This window comes from Manacus candei, unplaced genomic scaffold (assembly GCF_025592945.1).
Source record: "Manacus candei isolate 608988 ecotype Guabito, Panama unplaced genomic scaffold, ASM2559294v1 h1tg000474l, whole genome shotgun sequence".
Taxonomy (NCBI): domain Eukaryota; kingdom Metazoa; phylum Chordata; class Aves; order Passeriformes; family Pipridae; genus Manacus; species Manacus candei.
Window position 1 is genome coordinate 1 of NW_026138522.1, and position 16,952 is coordinate 16,952.

At 50.2% G+C, this 16,952-nt stretch overlaps 1 protein-coding gene across 33 annotated transcripts in view; it reads left to right on the forward strand.

The window, feature by feature from the left end:
* The first annotated feature begins 1,371 nt into the window (after positions 1 to 1,371).
* VPS52 (VPS52 subunit of GARP complex) overlaps positions 1,372 to 16,952 on the forward strand; it is a 37,562-nt gene continuing 21,981 nt past the window's right edge. For all 33 annotated transcript variants that reach the window (XR_007902350.1, XR_007902361.1, XR_007902355.1 and 30 more), the window contains exons 1-11: positions 1,372 to 1,413; positions 1,559 to 1,640; positions 2,596 to 2,648; positions 3,200 to 3,275; positions 4,067 to 4,134; positions 7,112 to 7,287; positions 7,771 to 7,921; positions 9,669 to 9,769; positions 9,858 to 9,990; positions 12,333 to 12,390; positions 12,493 to 12,626. Coding sequence is in view for 2 of the 33 variants with exons in the window: in XM_051776263.1 (XP_051632223.1) it covers positions 1,396 to 1,413; positions 1,559 to 1,640; positions 2,596 to 2,648; positions 3,200 to 3,275; positions 4,067 to 4,134; positions 7,112 to 7,287; positions 7,771 to 7,921; positions 9,669 to 9,769; positions 9,858 to 9,990; positions 12,333 to 12,390; positions 12,493 to 12,626 (1,050 nt within the window). In the remaining 31 variants the exon portion in view is untranslated. The remainder of the gene's footprint in view (positions 1,414 to 1,558; positions 1,641 to 2,595; positions 2,649 to 3,199; positions 3,276 to 4,066; positions 4,135 to 7,111; positions 7,288 to 7,770; positions 7,922 to 9,668; positions 9,770 to 9,857; positions 9,991 to 12,332; positions 12,391 to 12,492; positions 12,627 to 16,952) is intronic.

Consider the following 16,952-nt stretch of genomic DNA (forward strand, 5'->3'; position numbering starts at 1 on the left):
TGGGGACACCCTGGGGGCAGTTTAGGGGGGCTGGGGGTGATTGCAGGGGGGTTGGGGTGGTTTTAGAAGGGTTGGGGACACTTTGGGGACAGTTTTGAGGGGTTTGGGGACACCTGGAGGGCTGGGGACACCCTGGGGACAGTTTAGGGGGGCTGGGGGTGATTGGAGGGGGATTTGGGGTGATTTCAGAGCAGCTGGGGACAGTTTTGAGGGGTCTGGGGACACCTGGAGAGCACTGGGGACACTTTGGGGACACCTTAGGGACAGTTTAGGGGGGCTGGGGGTGATTGAAGGGGGACTTGGGGTGGTTTTAGAGCAGCTGAGGACAGTTTTGAGGGGTTTGGGGACACCTGGAGGGGACTGGGGACACCCTGGGGACAGTTTTGGGTGTTTGAAAGGGGGGTTGGGGTGGTTTTAGAGGAGTTGGGGACAACCTGGAGGGACTTGGGGACACCTTGGGGACATCTGGGGGGTGGTTTTAGGGAGGGCTGGGAGTGATTGAAGGGGGGTTCGGGGAGGTTTTAAAGGGGGTTTGGGGCATTTTTAGGAGATCTCAAGGCCCCTCAGTGCCACCCCCGGCCCCATTAATGCCAAACCAGCCCCCTCCAGTGCCAACCCAGGAACCCCAAACCCCTCGGTGCCACCCCCGGCCCCCCTCCCAAGCCCCTCAGTGTCCCCCCCGACCCCCAAATGTCCCCTCAGGCCTCTCAACCCTCGGGGTCCTCCCTGAGGGGCCCCCCGGCCGCCATGTTGGGGGGGGTGATGGTGTCCCCCCATCTCCCCTCACCCCTCCGCCATCTCCCCTCGCCGCCGCTTCATCCCCGCCCCGCCACCCTCGGGGGTCCCCCCGCCATCCCCCCGCGCCGCCCCCGGTCCCCAAATACCCCCCAGTGCCCTCCAACCCCGGGTGTCTCCCTGAGGGGCCCCCCGGCCGCCATGTTGGGGGGGGTGATGGTGTCCCCCCATCTCCCCTCACCCCTCCGCCATCTCCCCTCGCCGCCGCTTCATCCCCGCCCCGCCACCCTCGGGGGTCCCCCTGCCATCCCCTCGCGCCGCCCCCGGTCCCCAAATACCCCCCAGTGCCCTCCAACCCCGGGTGTCTCCCTGAGGGGCCCCCCCGGCCGCCATGTTGGGGGGGGTGATGGTGTCCCCCCATCTCCCCTCTTCCCTCCGCCATCTCCCCTCGCCGCCGCCTCATCCCCGCCCCGCCACCCTCGGGGGTCCCCCCGCCATCCCCCCGCGCCGCCCCCGCCCCGCCCGGCTCCGATGGCGGCGGATCCCGCGCGGGGTTTGTCCCCACCATGGCTGCGGCCTCCGCGCTGCGCTGCCCCCGGCCTGGGAAGAGGAAGGCGGCGGAAGTGACGTCAGCGCGTCGCCGCGACGCGCGGGGCCAAGATGGCGGCGCAGGCGGAGGTGGCGCCGGGAGCGGGAATTCGGGGGGTTTTCGGGGGTCCCGGGAGGGGTTCGGGGGGTGCCGGGGGGATTTTCCGGGGGTCCGAGGGGGCTAGAAGGGGTCTGGGGGGGTAAAAGAGGGGGCGCTGAGCCGGATGTGCCGCAGGTGGCGGCGGCGGAGGCGCCGCTGGAGGCGGAGCTGGAGGCGGAGCTCGACCTGGAGGGGGCGGAGCTGGAGGAGGTGGATGGTGAGCGAGGGGGCGGGGCCAGGGGAGGGGGCGGGGTCGAGAAAAGGCGTGGCTGGGCTAGAGGGGGCGTGGCCTCTGGGGAGGGGGCGGGGCTGGATGGAGGCTGCGAGCCCAATAGGAGGAGGCGGTGCCTGGAGAAGGGGCGTGGCTAAGACTGGAGGGGGCGTGGTGCCAGAGCAGAGGGGCGTGGCTTCAGGTGGGGGCGTGGTTAGGGCTGGGTGTGGTTGGCCGTTGTCAAAGGGGCGTGGTTTCTATGGGTGTGGCCGGTGTGGGCGTGTCCTCTGAGGGGCGGGGCCAGGGGACACCCTTCTCCCCTTTTTCCCCCTTTTTTCCCTTTTCCCTCTTTTCCCTTTTTCTCTCTTTTTCCCTTTTTTCCCCTTTTTCCCTCCTTTTCCCCGTTTTTCCCTCCTCCTTCCCCCTTTTCCCTCTTTTCCCCTTTTCCCGCTTGTTTCCTTCTTTTTTTCTCTTCTTTTTTGCACTTTTTTTCCTCTTTTTTCCTCCTTTTCTCCCTATTCCCCCCACGTTTTTTCCCACACTTTTCCCTTCTTTCTCCCCCCATTTTCCCCTCATTTCCCCCCCCATTTTTCTCCCATTTCCCTCCCATTTTCTCCCCCATTTTCCCCCTCTTTTTTCACATTTTCCCTCCCTTTTTTCCTTTTTTTCCCCATTTTCCTCTCATTTCCCCCCCATTTTTCCCAAATTTTTTCCCCATTTTTCCCATTTCCCCCCATTTTCCCTCCATTTTTTCCTTTTTCTCCCTCATTTTTTCCCACATTTTTTCCCCACTTCCCTCCCATTTTCCCCCTCATGTTTTCCCCCATTTTTCCCTCTTTTCCCCCCATTTCCCCCCCCTTTGCCCCCCATTTTTTCCCTCATTTCCCCTCCATTTCCCCTCATTTTCCCCCCATTTTTCCCCCATTTTCCCCATTTTCCCCTGTTTTCCCGCTGTTCCCAGTGCACATCCAGGAGAACCTGGAGGACGCTCTGGTGCAGGAGGCCCTCAGGACCGTGAGTTGGGGACAATTTTGGGGGGTTGGGGACATTTTGGGGATAGTTTTGGGGGGGTTGGGGACATTTTTAGGGGGTTTGGGGACATTTTGGGGGGATTTGGGACACTTTGGGGACAGTTTTTTGGGGGGTTGGGGACATTTTTAGGGGGATTGGGGACATTTTGGGGGGATTTGGGACACTTTGGGGACAGTCTTGGGGGGTTGGGGACATTTTTAGGGGGTTTGGGGACATTTTTTGGGTGTTGGGGACACTTTGGGGACAGTTTTGGGGGGATTGGGGACATTTTGGGGGGATTGGGGACATTTTGGGGGGATTTGGGACACTTTGGGGAGAGTTTTGGGGGGTTTGGGGACATTTTGGGGGGATTGGGGACATTTTAGGGACACTTTGGGGGGTCTGGGGATGTTTTTTGGGAGGGTTGGGGCCACTTTGGGGACAGTTTTGGGAGGGTTGGGGACAAAGTGGGGGGCACAGGGTGGCAGGGGGGTCTCAGATGTCCCCAAACGTCCCCAAATGTCCCCAAATGTCCCCAAATATCCCCATTCCAGGGCGTGGATCTGCTCCAATATTCCCGGCACGTGGAGCTGGAGCTGCAGGAGGTGGAAAGAGCCTCCATCCAGGACTGTATCCTCAATTTTGGGGGGGCCAGGGGGGTCCCCACAGTGTCCCCAAGGTGTCCCCAATGGCCACAACCCCTAAAATCCCCTGAAATGCCCCAAAATCTCCTTAAAATGCCCCAAAATCTCCCAAAAATGCTCAAAAATCTCCCGAAAATGTCCCAAAATCTCCTAAAAACGCCCCCAAAGGCTCTAAAATTGCCCCAAAATCCTCTCAGAAATGTCCCCAACTCTCTTAGAAATGTCCCCAAGGTGTCCCTGATGTCCCCTAGGTGACACCAACCCCCCTGAGCTGCCCCAAAACCCCTTAAAAATGCCCCAAATCCCTTGAAAATACCCCAAAATCCCCTAAAAATTCCCCAAAACCCCAAAAACTGTCCCCAAAGTGTCCCCAAAGTGTCCCCAAGGTGTCCCTGATGTCCCCAAGGTGACACCAACCCCCCTGAGCTGCCCCAAACCCCTAAAAATGCCCCAAATTCCCCTAAAAATGCCCCAAAACCCCCCTAAAAATGCCCCAAAATCCCCTAAAAATGCCCCAAAACCCCAAAAACTGTCCCCAAAGTGTCCCCAAGGTGTCCCTGATGTCCCCAAGGTGACACCAACCCCCCTGAGCTGCCCCAAAACCCTAAAAATGCCCCAAATTCCCCTAAAAATGCCCCAACCCCCCCTAAAAATGCCCCAAAACCCCTTAAAAATGCCCCAACCCCCCCCTAAAAATGCCCCAAAATCCCCTAAAAATGCCCCAAAACCCCAAAACTGTCCCCAAAGTGTCCCCGAGGTGTCCTTGACCCCCCCCAGACATCAAGGAGAGCGAGAACATCGCGGAGCTGCACAACCAGATCACGGCCTGCGACGCCATCCTCGAGGTGAGCCCCAAAACCGCCCCAAAACCACCCAAAACGGGCCCAAAATGACACAAAATTACCCCAAATGACCCCAAATGACACAAAATGGACACAAAGTGACCCGAAACGGTTTTAAAACGGCCCCAAATGGCCCAAAATGGCTCCAAAATGACCCAAAATGGCCCCAAAATGACCAGAAATGGGTCCAAAATGGCCCCAAACGGCCCCAAAATGTCTCTAAATGGCCCCAAAATTACCCCAAATGTCCCCAAAATGACCCAAAATGGCCCCAAATGGCTCAAAACCACCCAAAATGGCCCCAAAACGGCCCAAAACGGCCCCAAATGATCCCAAAGTGGCTCCAAAATGGCCCCAAAATGACCCCAAAGGCCCCAAAATGGCCCCAAAATGGCCCCAAAATGACCCCAAGACAACCCAAAATGGCCCCAAATGGTCCCAAAATAGGTCGAAAGTGGCCCAAAATGGCCCCTAAACCGCCCAAAATGGCCCCAAAATGTCTCAAAATGGCCCAAAATGGGTTCAAGGTGTCCCCAGATGTCCCCAAACTGCCCCAAATGTCCCCAAACTGCCCCAAATGTCCCCAAACTGTCCCAAAGTGTCCCCAAATGATCCCAAAGTGTCTCTAAATGGCCCAAAATGGCTCCAAAATGGCCCCAGAATGGCCCCAAAATGTCTCCAAATAGCCCCAAAATGTCTCCAAATAGCCCCAAAATGGCCCCCAAATGACCCCAAAGTGTCCCAAAGTGTCCCCAAATAGCCCCAAACTGTCCCAAAATGTCCCCAAAGTGTCCCCAGATGATCCCAAAGTGTCTCTAAATGGCCCCAAATGGTCCCAAAATGGCGCCAGAACGGCCCCAAAATGTCCCCAAATGATCCCAAAATGTCCTCAAATGATCCTAAAATGTCCCCAAATGGCCCCAAATGACCCCAAAGTGTCCCCAAATGATCCCAAAGTGTCCCCAAGTGTCCCCAAATGATCCCAAAATGGTCCCTCTAAATGGTCCCAAAATGGCTCCAAAGTGACCCAAAATGGCCTCAAAATTGCCCCGAAATGTCTCCAAATTGCCCCAAAATGGCCCCAAATGTCCCAAAATGTCCCCAAGTGACCCCAAACTGTCCCCCAGCGGATGGAGCAGATGCTGAGCTCGTTCCAGAGCGACCTGAGCAGCCTGAGCTGGGAGATCCGGGACCAATCCGGGCCCCAAATGGCCCCAAAATGATCCCAAATGTCCCCAAAATGACCCCAAATGTCCCCAAACTGTCCCAAAGTGTCCCCAGGTGTCCCCAAATGATCCCAAAGGGTCTCCAAATAGCCCCAAAACAGCCCCAAAATGACCCCAAATGATCCCAAAATGTCCCCAGGTGTCCCCAAATGATCCCAAAGTGTCTCTGAATGGCCCCAAATGGCTCCAAAATGGCCCCAGAATGGCCCTAAAATGTCTCCAAATAGCCCCAAAATAGCCCCAAAATGGCCCCCAAATGACCCCAAAGTGTCCCCAAATAGCCCCAAACTGTCCCCAAATGTCCCCAAATGATCCCAAAGTGTCTCTGAATGGCCCCAAATGGTCCCAAAATGGCGCCAGAACGGCCCCAAAATGTCCCCAAATGATCCCAAAATGTCCCCAAATGGCCCCAAATGACCCCAAAGTGTCCCCAAATGATCCCAAAGTGTCTCCGAATGGCCCCAAATAGCTCCAAAATGGCCCCAGAATGGCCCCAAAATGTCTCCAAATAGCCCCAAAATAGCCCCAAAATGGCCCCCAAATGACCCCAAAGTGTCCCAAAGTGACCCCAAATAGCCCCAAACTACCCCAAAATGTCCCCAAACTGTCCCCAAATGATCCCAAAGTGTCTCTAAATGGCCCCAAATGGTCCCAAAATGGCGCCAGAACGGCCCCAAAATGTCCCCAAATGGTCCCAAAATGGCGCCAGAACGGCCCCAAAATGTCCCCAAATGATCCCAAAATGTCCCCAAATGATCCCAAAATGTCCTCAAATGATCCCAAAATGGCCCCAAATGACCCCAAAGTGTCCCCAAATGATCCCAAAGTGTCCCCAAGTGTCCCCAAATGATCCCAAAATGGTCCCTCTAAATGGTCCCAAAATGGCTCCAAAGTGACCCAAAATGGCCTCAAAATTGCCCCGAAATGTCTCCAAATTGCCCCAAAATGGCCCCAAATGTCCCCAAACTGTCCCAAAATGTCCCCAAATGTCCCCAAGTGACCCCAAATGTCCCCCCAGCGGATGGAGCAGATGCTGAGCTCGTTCCAGAGCGACCTGAGCAGCCTGAGCTGGGAGATCCGGGACCAATCCGGGCCCCAAATGGCCCCAAAATGATCCCAAATGACCCCCAAATGACCCCAAAATGTCTCCAAAATGGCCCCAAATGTCCCCAAAATGTCCCCAAATGTCCCCAAACTGTCCCCCCAGCGCATGGAGCAGATGCTGAGCTCGTTCCAGAGCGACCTGAGCAGCCTGAGCTGGGAGATCCGGGACCAATCCGGGCCCCAAATGGCCCCAAACTGCCCCAAAGTGTCCCCAAACTGCCCCAAAGTGTCCCCAAACTGCCCCAAAATGGCCCTAAATGACCCCAAAGTGTCCCCAAATGTCCCCAAAATGTCCCAAAATATCCCCAAAGTGTCCCCAAACTGTCACAAAATGTCCCTAAAGTGTCCCCAGATGATCCCAAAGTGTCTCTAAACAGCCTCAAAATGGTCCCAAAATGGGTCCAGAGTGGCCCAAAATGATCCCAAAATGGTCCCAAATGGCCCCAAAGTGTCCCCAAAGTGTCCCCAAATGATCCCAAAGTGTCCCCAGATGATCCCAAAGTGCCTCTAAACAGCCTCAAATGGTCCCAAAATGGCTCCAAAGTGACCCAAAATGGCCTCAAAATTGCCCCGAAATGTCTCCAAATTGCCCCAAAATGGCCCCAAATGTCCCCAAAATGTCCCCAAATGTCCCCAAACTGTCCCCCCAGCGCATGGAGCAGATGCTGAGCTCGTTCCAGAGCGACCTGAGCAGCCTGAGCTGGGAGATCCGGGCTCTCCAGGACCAATCCGTGGCCATGAACCTCCGGCTGCGCAACCGCCGCGAGATCCGGGAGCGCCTCGGGAGCCTCCTGGACGAGCTCGTCGTGCCCCCCAACATGATCAGGTGGGAGGGGAAAACATGGAATTCTGAGGGGAAAAAGTGGGATTCGGGATATTTGGAATTCTTTGGGATTTGGGGGATTTTTTGGGATTTTTTGGGGGATTTTTTGGGGATTTTTTGGGATTTTCGGGGGATTTTTGGGGGGATTTTTGAGGATTTTTTGGGGGATTTTTGTGGATTTTTTGGGGATTTTTTTTTTGATTTTTTGGGATGTTTTGGGGATTTTTGGGGATTTTTGCGGATTTTGGTGGATTTTTTGGCTTTTGGGGGATTTTTTAGCGATGTTTTTGGGGCATTTTTTGGCATTTTTGGGACGTTTTGGGGATTTTTTGGCATTTTTTGGATGTTTTGAGGATTTTTGGGAGGATTTTTTATTCGAATTTTCGGGAATTTTTTTTCGAATTTTTGAGGATTTTTTTTTCGAATTTTTGCTGATTTTTTGGGCCGTTTTGGGGCTTTTTTGGGAACATTTTGTGCCCCCCCCAGAGTGATCCTGGAGGTGCCGGTGACGGAGCCGGAATTCCTGGAGCAGCTGCGGGAGCTGAACGGGAAGATCGAGGCGGTGAAGGAACAGGCCTTCCGGGACACCCTCGCCTGTGCCGACGTCCAGCACGTCCTGGAGAAGCTCAAGGTCAAGGTGGGAATTCCTGGGAATGCCCAGAATTCCAAGGAATGCCCAGAATTCCAGGGAATGCTCAGAATTCCAAGGGGAACCCAAAAAGCCACTGGGAGGGGACTGGGAGGCAAAGCCCAGAACAGGGTGGAGAAGATCAAGGTGGGGAAACTCCAGAATTCCTGGGAATGCTCCCAGAATTCCAGGGGATGGTCCCAGAATTCCAAGGGATGGCCAGAATTCCAGGGAATGCTCAGAATTCCTGGGAATGGCCAGAATTCCAAGGGGAACCCAAAAAACCAGTGGGAAGGGACTGGGAGGGCACTGGGAGTGAGTGGCCAGCCCAGAACAGGGTGGAGAAGCTCAAGGTCAAGGTGGGAATTCCTGGGAATGCCCAGAATTCCTGGGAATGCCCGGAATTCCTGGGAATGCTCAGAATTCCAGGGAATGCTCAGAATTCCAAGGAGAACCCAAAAAACCAGGGGGAAGGGACTGGGAGGGCACTGGGAGTGAGTGGCCAGCCCAGAACAGGGTGGAGAAGCTCAAGGTCAAGGTGGGAAGGTTCCAAAAATCCCCAGGAACAATCCCAGAATTCCAAGGGATACCCAGAATTCCAGGGAATGCCCAGAATTCCAAGGGATGGCCGGAATTCCAAGGGGAACCCAAAAAGCCACTGGGAGGGGACTGGGAGGCAAAGCCCAGAACAGGGTGGAGAAGATCAAGGTGGGGAAACTCCAGAATTCCTGGGAATGCTCCCAGAATTCCAGGGAATGGTCCCAGAATTCCAGGGAATGCTCAGAATTCCAAGGGATGGCCAGAATTCCCAGGGGAACCGAAAAAAACCAGTGGGAGGGCAACTGGGAGCACTGGGAGGAACTGGGAGGCAAGATCGAGGTGGGAAGACCCCAAAATTCCTGGGAATGGTCCCAGAATTCCAGGGAATAGTCCCAGAATTCCAGGGAATGCCCAGAATTCCAAGGAATGGCTGGAGTTGCAAGGGGAGCCCAATAAAACACAGTGGGAGGGCACTGGGAGCACTGGGATGGACTGGGAGGAACTGGGACGGACTGGGATGAACTGGGAGACCTCCCAAATCCCTCTTTTTATCCCAAATCCATCCCCAAAATCCGGGAATTCCATCCCTGGAGGAAGAGCTGGGAGGGACTGGGAGGCACTGGCACAAACTGGAGGATACTGGGATGGACTGGGATGGACTGGGATGAACTGGGAGCCCCCCGAAATCCCCTTTTTCTATCCCAAATCCATCCCCAAAATCTGGGAATTCCTGCTCAGGATGAGGCCCTGGGAGGGACTGGGAGGCACTGGCACAAACTGGAGGATACTGGGATGTACTGGGAGAAACTGGGAGGAACTGGGATGGACTGGGAGGAACTGGGAGGAACTGGGAGGAACTGGAAGCCCCCCGAAATCCCCTTTTTCTATCCCAAATCCATCCCCAAAATCCGGGAATTCCTGCTCAGGATGAGGCCCTGGGAGGGACTGGGAGGCCCTGGCACAAACTGGAGGATACTGGGATGTACTGGGATGAACTGGGAGGAACTGGGAGCCCCATGAGCCCCTCCTAAATCCCCCCTTTTATCCCAAATCCATCCCCAAAATCCCAGAATTCCATCCCTGGAGGAAGAGCTGGGAGGGACTGGGAGGCACTGGCACAAACTGGAGGATACTGGGATGTACTGGGACGAACTGGGAGGAACTGGGGTGGACTGGGAGCACCCAAATCCCTTCTTTCATCCCGAAATTCCCGCAGGCCGTCACCAAAATCCGGGAATTCGTCCTGCAGAAGATTTACTCCTTCCGCAAGCCCATGACCAACTACCAGATCCCCCAGAACTCCCTCCTCAAATACAAGTGAGCAATTCCCAAAAAAAACCCCCCCAGGGTGGGAATTTCGGGGGCCTGGATCCCGACAGAGCTGGGAAAAATCCCGGAATTCCAGGTTTTTCTACCAGTTCCTGCTGGGGAACGAGCGGAACGTGGCGCAGGAATTACGGGATCAGTACGTGGAGACCGTCAGCAGGATCTACTTCTCCTACTTCAAATCCTACACCGGGCGCCTCATGAAGATCCAGGTGGGAATTCTGGGGGATTTGGGAATGCTGGAGGGGCGGGGGAGGGGCTGGGAGTTGTTTTGGGGGCGGATTTTGGGATGGATCCCACTTGGATCCGTCGGGGAAGAGCCACGAACCTTCCCGTGGGGGAAGATCTGGGTGGGAATTTGGGGGTTTTTAGGGAATTTTGGGATGCTAATCCCAATTTTCGAGGGGTTATCCCAATTTTTGACATGCTGGAGGGGGTTTTGGAAGGATTTGGGGGGTTTTTTGGGGATGGATCCCAGCTGGAATCCCTGGGGAAGCTCCACATTCCATCCCACGGGAGTTCGTGGGGTGAAGATCCAGATTTTGGGAATTCGGGGGTTTTTAGGGAATTTTGGGATGCTGATCCCAACTTTTGAGGGGTTATCCCGATTTTTGGGGTGCTGAGAGGGTTTTGGAAGGATTCTGGGGGGGAATTTTGGGATGGATCCCACTTGGATCCGTCGGGGAAGAGCCACGTTCCCTCCTGTGGGTGTTCATGGGGTGAAGATCCAGGTGGGAATTTGGGGGTTTTTAGGGAATTTTGGGATGCTGATCCCAACTTTTGGGGGGTTATCCTGATTTTTGAGATGCTGAGAGAGTTTTAGAGGGAATTTGGGGTTTTTTTTTGGGATGGATCCCACCTGGATCCGTTGGGGAAGATCCATGTTCCATCCTGTGGGGGAAGATCTGGGTGGGAATTTGGGGGTTTTTTCTGGGAATTTTGGGATGCTGATCCCAATTTTTGGGGGGTTATCCCGATTTTGGGGGTGCTGAGAGGGTTTTGGAGGGAATTTGGGGGGTTTTTTTGGGATGGATCTCACCTGGAATCCCCTGGGGAAGGTCCACGTTCCCTCCTGTGGGGGAAGATCTGGGTGGGAATTTGGGGGTTTTTAGGGAATTTTGGGATGCTGATCCAAACTTTTGGAATGCTGATCCCAATTTTTGGGGGGTTATCCTGATTTTGGAGATGCTAAGAAGGTTTTGGAGGGATTTTGGGGGTTTTTTTTGGGATGGATCCCACCTGGAATTACTGAGGAAGAGCCACGTTCCTTCCTGTGTCATTTGTTGGGTGAAGGTCCAGGTGGGAATTTGGGGGTTTTTAAGGAATTTTGGGATGCTGATCCCAGTTTTTTGGGGTGATTTAGGGGAGTTATCCCAGTTTTCTGGGTGCTGAGGGGGTTTTGGGGGTGAATTTTGGGATGGATCCCACCTGGAATCCCCCGGGAAGAGGCACGAACCTTCCCGTGGGGGAAGATCTGGGTGGGAATTTGGGGGTTTTTAGGAAATTTTGGGATGCTGATCCCAACTTTTGAGGGGTTATCCCAATTTTTGACATGCTGGAGGGGGTTTTGGAAGGATTTGGGGGGTTTTTTGGGGATGGATCCCAGCTGGAATCCCTGGGGAAGCTCCACATTCCATCCCACGGGAGTTCGTGGGGTGAAGATCCAGATTTTGGGAATTCGGGGGTTTTTAGGGAATTTTGGGATGCTGATCCCAACTTTTGAGGGGTTATCCCGATTTTTGGGGTGCTGAGAGGGTTTTGGAAGGATTCTGGGGGGGAATTTTGGGATGGATCCCACTTGGATCCGTCGGGGAAGAGCCACGTTCCCTCCTGTGGGTGTTCATGGGGTGAAGATCCAGGTGGGAATTTGGGGGTTTTTAGGGAATTTTGGGATGCTGATCCCAACTTTTGGGGGGTTATCCTGATTTTTGAGATGCTGAGAGGGTTTTGGAGGGAATTTGGGGTTTTTTTTTGGGATGGATCCCACCTGGATCCGTTGGGGAAGATCCATGTTCCATCCTGTGGGGGAAGATCTGGGTGGGAATTTGGGGTTTTTAGGGAATTTTGGGATGCTGATCCCAACTTTTGGGGGGTTATCCCGATTTTTGGGGGTGCTGAGAGGGTTTTGGAGGGAATTTGGGGGGTTTTTTTGGGATGGATCCCGCCTGGAATCCGTCGGGGAAGCTCCACGTTCCCTCCCGTGGGTGATGATTTGAGTGGGAATTCGGGGGTTTTTAGGGAATTTTGGGATGCTGATCCCAACTTTTGGGGGGTTATCCCGATTTTTGGGGGTGCTGAGAGGGTTTTGGAAGGATTCTGGGAGGGAATTTTGGGATGGATCCCAGCTGGAATCCCCGGGGAAGCTCCGAGTTCCTCCCTCCCCCCGTCGCCTCCTCGCGATCCCGGCGGGAATCCGGCCGCCCCCGGGCGGGATCCCGGCGCTCCCCGGGCATCCCGAGCCTCCAATCCCGCTTTTTCAGCAGGAGAGGCCCCTCCCAGAGCCTTTGGGAATCTCATCCCACCTTTTTTTTCCCTGTTTTTCCCTCCCCCCCAGTACGAGGAGGTGGCGGAGAAGGACGACCTGATGGGCGTCGAGGACACGGCCAAGAAGGATATCCTGGAATTCCCAGGGGATCTGGGGGGGGGGTTTCCCGGGAATTCCAGGTGGGTGGGGACACGCTGGGGGCCATCCCAAGATTCCTTGACCTTGGCACGGTTCTTCTCCAAGCCGTCCCTGAAGAACAGGAACACCGTGTTCACCCTCGGCAACCGCGGCAACGTCATCGCGCCCGCCGAGCTCGAGGGGCCCATCATCGTCCCCCACGCCGCCCAGAAGAGCGACCTCAGGGTCAGTGGGGCAACTGGGACGGACTGGGAGGGACTGGGGGGCACTGGGAGCACTGGGAGGGGAGTAGGAGGGACTGGGAGGGACTGGGAGGGGAGTAGGAGGCACTGGGAGGCACTGGGAGCACTGGGAGTGGAGCTGGAGGGGCCCATCATCGTCCCCCACGCAGCACAGAAGAGCGACCTCAGGGTCAGTGGGGCAACTGGGACAGACTGGGAGGGACTGGGAGGGGAGTAGGAGGGACTGGGAGGGACTGGGAGGGGATTAGGAGGGAGCGGGAGGGACTGGAGGGGAGCGGGAAGGGAAGGGAGTGGGAGGGACTGGAGGGACAGGGAGTACTGGGAGCGACTGGGAGTGACTGGGAGCACAGTGGAGGGCACTGGGAGGGACTGGGAGGGACTGGGAGGGGAGTAGGAGGCACTGGGAGTGACTGGGAGTGACTGGGAGGGCAGTAGGAGGGAGCGGGAGGAGCTGGAGGGGAGTGGGAAGGGAAGGGAGTGGGAGGCACTGGAGGGACTGGGAGCGACTGGGAGAGACTGGGAGGCACTGGGAGGGGAGTAGGAGGGAGTGGGAGCGACTGGGAGGGACTGGGAGTGACTGGGAGGGACTGGGAGGGGAGTAGGAGGCACTGGGAGGCACTGGGAGCACTGGGAGTGGAGCTGGAGGGGCCCATCATCGTCCCCCACGCCGCCCAGAAGAGCGACCTCAGGGTCAGTGGGGCAACTGGGAGGCACTGGGAGGGACTGGGAGGCACTGGGAGGGACTGGGGGGGACTGGGAGGGACTGGGATGCAGTGGGAGGGGAGTAGGAGGGACTGGGAGTGACTGGGAGGGGAGTAGGAGAGAGCGGGAGGGACTGGAGGGGAGTGGGAAGGAAAGGGAGTGGGAGGGACTGGAGGGACTGGGAGAACTGGGAGAAACTGGGAGGGACTGGGAGGGACTAGGAGGGACTGGGAGGGACTGGGATGCACTGGGAGGGGAGTAGGAGGGACTGGGAGGGACTGGGATGCACTGGGAGGGCAGTAGGAGGGAGCGGGAGGGACTGGAGGGGAATGGGAAGGGAAGGGAGTGGGAGGGACTGGGAGTACTGGGAGCGACTGGGAGAGACTGGGAGGGACTGGGAGAAACTGGGAGGGGAGTAGGAGGGACTGGGAGGCACTGGGAGGGACTGGGAGGAGAATAGGAAGAAGTGGGAGGGACTGGGAGCACTGGGAGAGACTGGGAATGACTGGGAGCGACTGGAGGGACTGGGAGGAACTGGGAGTGAACTGGGAGGGACTGGGAGGGACTGGGAGTGAACTGGGAGTGAACTGGGAGTGAACTGGGAGGGACTGGGAGTGAACTGGGAGTGAACTGGGAGTGAACTGGGAGGGACTGGGAGTGAACTGGGAGTGAACTGGGAGGGACTGGGAGTGAACTGGGAGTGAACTGGGAGCACTGGGAGTGAACTGGGAGGGACTGGGAGTGAACTGGGAGTGAACTGGGAGCACTGGGAGTGAACTGGGAGTGAACTGGGAGGGACTGGGAGTGAACTGGGAGTGAACTGGGAGTGAACTGGGAGGGACTGGGAGTGAACTGGGAGTGAACTGGGAGTGAACTGGGAGCACTGGGAGTGAACTGGGAGTGAAAAGTTGGGAAAAAAGCAAAAAGAAAATCAAAAAAAGGAGAAAAAAATTGAGAAAAAAAGTAAAAAATAAAAGAAAAAAGTGGGGAAAAAAGGGAAAAAAAAAGAAAAAAAAGAGAAAAAAACTGAGAAAAAAATGGAAAAAAATCCAAAAAACAAGAAAAAATTGGGAAAAAAATTTTAAAAAAAATCCAAAAAAAAAGAAAAAATTGGGAAAAAAAATGAAAAAAAAATCAAAAAAAAGAGAAAAAAATTGAGAAAAAAAGTAAAAAATAAAAGAAAAAAGTGGGGAAAAAAGTGAAAAAAAAATCAAAAGAGAAAAAAATTGAGGAAAAAAAAAAAAAAACCACAAAAAAAAAAGAAAAAATTGGGAAAAAAATTTTAAAAAAATCCAAAAAAAAAGAAAAAATTGGGAAAAAAAATGAAAAAAAATCCAAAAAAAAAGAAAAACTTGGGAAAAAAAGTAAAAAATAAAAGAAAAAAAGTGGGGAAAAAAGTGAAAAAAAAGAAAAAAATTGTGAAAAAAATAAAAAAAAAATTGGGAAAAAAGTGAAAAGAAAATCAAAAAAAGGAGAAATAAATTGAGAAAAAAAGTAAAAAATAAAAGAAAAAAGTGGGGAAAAAAGTGAAAAAAAATCAAAAAAAAAAGAGAAAAAAGTTGGGAAAAAAAATGGAAAAAAAATCCAAAAAAAGAGAAAAAAATTGGGAAAAAAAATGGAAAAAATACAAAAAAAAAAGAAAAAATTGGGGAAAAAAATGGGAAAAAAATCCAAAAAAAGAGAAAAAAATTGGGAAAAAAAATGGAAAAAAATACAAAAAAAAAAAAGAAAAAATTGGGAAAAAATGGAAAAAAAATCCAAAAAAAAAGAAAAAAAATTGGGAAAAAAAATGAAAAAAAATCTAAAAAAAAGAGAAAAAAATTGAGAAAAAAAGTAAAAAATAAAAGAAAAAAAGTGGGGAAAAAAGTGAAAAAAAAATTGTGAAAAAAGTAAAAAAAAAAATTGGGAAAAAAGTGAAAAGAAAATCAAAAAAAGGAGAAATAAATTGAGAAAAAAAGTAAAAAATAAAAGAAAAAAGTGGGGAAAAAAGTGAAAAAAAAAAGGAAAAAATTGTGAAAAAATAAAAAAAATAAAAAGAATTGGTGGAAAAAAATGAAAAAGATAAAAAAAAAGAAAAAAATTGGGAAAAAAAACTAGAAAAAAGAAAATATTGGGGAAAAAATTTAAAAAAAATTGTGAAAAAAAATGAAAAAAAATCGAAAAAAAGAGAAAAAATTGGGAAAAAAATGAAAAAAAAATCTAAAAAAAAAGAGAAAAATTGGGAAAAAACATGAAAAAAAAATCCAAAAAAAAAGAAAAAATTGGGGAAAAAAAATTAGAAAAAAGAAAATATTGGGGGAAAAAATTTAAAAAAAATTGTGAAAAAAATGAAAAAAAAAATCCAAAAAAAGGAGAAAAAATTGGGAAAAAAAATGAAAAAAAAAATCCAAAAAAGGAGAAATAAATTGAGAAAAAAAATAAAAAATAAAAGGAAAAAAGCGGGGAAAAAAGTGAAAAAAAAATCAAAAAAAGAGAAAAAAATTGGGAAAAAAATGGAAAAAAAATCCAAAAAAAAAGAGAAAAAAATTGAGAAAAAAAAATGAAAAAAAATACAAAAAAAAAAGAAAAAATTGGGAAAAAAAATGAAAAAAAATACAAAAAAAAAAGAAAAAATTGGGAAAAAAATGGAAAAAAATTCAAAAAAAAAAAGAAAAAATTGGGGAAAAAAATGGAAAAAAAATCCAAAAAAAAAGAAAAAATTGAGAAAAAAATAAAAAAAACCCACAAAAAAAAAGAAAAAATTGGGAAAAAAATTTTAAAAAAATCCAAAAAAAAAGAAAAAATTGGGAAAAAAATGAAAAAAAAAGAGAAAAAAAAGAGAAAAAAAATGAGAAAAAAAGTAAAAAATAAAAGAAAAAAGTGGGGGAAAAAGTGAAAAAAAAATCCAAAAAAAGAGAAAAAATTGAGAAAAAAAAATGAAAAAAAATACAAAAAAAAAGAAAAAATTGGGAAAAAAATAAAAAAAAATCCAAAAAAAAAAGAAAAAATTGGGGAAAAAATGAAAAAAAAATCCAAAAAAAAGAGAAAAAAATTGAGAAAAAAAGTAAAAAATAAAAGAAAAAAGTGGGGGAAAAAGTGAAAAAAAAATCCAAAAAAAGAGAAAAAATTGAGAAAAAAAATGAAAAAAATCCAAAAAAAAAGAAAAAATTGGGAAAAAAATTTTTAAAAAAATCCAAAAAAAAAGAAAAAATTGGGAAAAAAAGTAAAAAATAAAAGGAAAAAAGCGGGGAAAAAAGTGAAAAAAAAAGAAAAAATTGTGAAAAAAGTAAAAAAAAAAGAAAAAGTTGGGAAAAAAGCTAAAAGAAAATCAAAAAAAAGGAGAAAAAAATTGGGAAAAAAATGGGGAAAAAAAATAAAAAAAAAGAGAAAAAAATTGGGAAAAAAATTAAAAAAAATACAAAAAAAAAGAAAAAATTGGGAAAAAAAATGGAAAAAAATTCCAAAAAAAAAGAGAAAAAATTGTGAAAAAAAATGGAAAAAAAAATCCAAAAAAAAAGAAAAAATTGGGAAAAAAAATGGAAAAAAAAATCCAAAAAAAAGAAAAAATTGGGAAAAAAAATGGAAAAAAATCCAAAAAAAAAAGAAAAAAAAATTGAGAAAAAAAGTA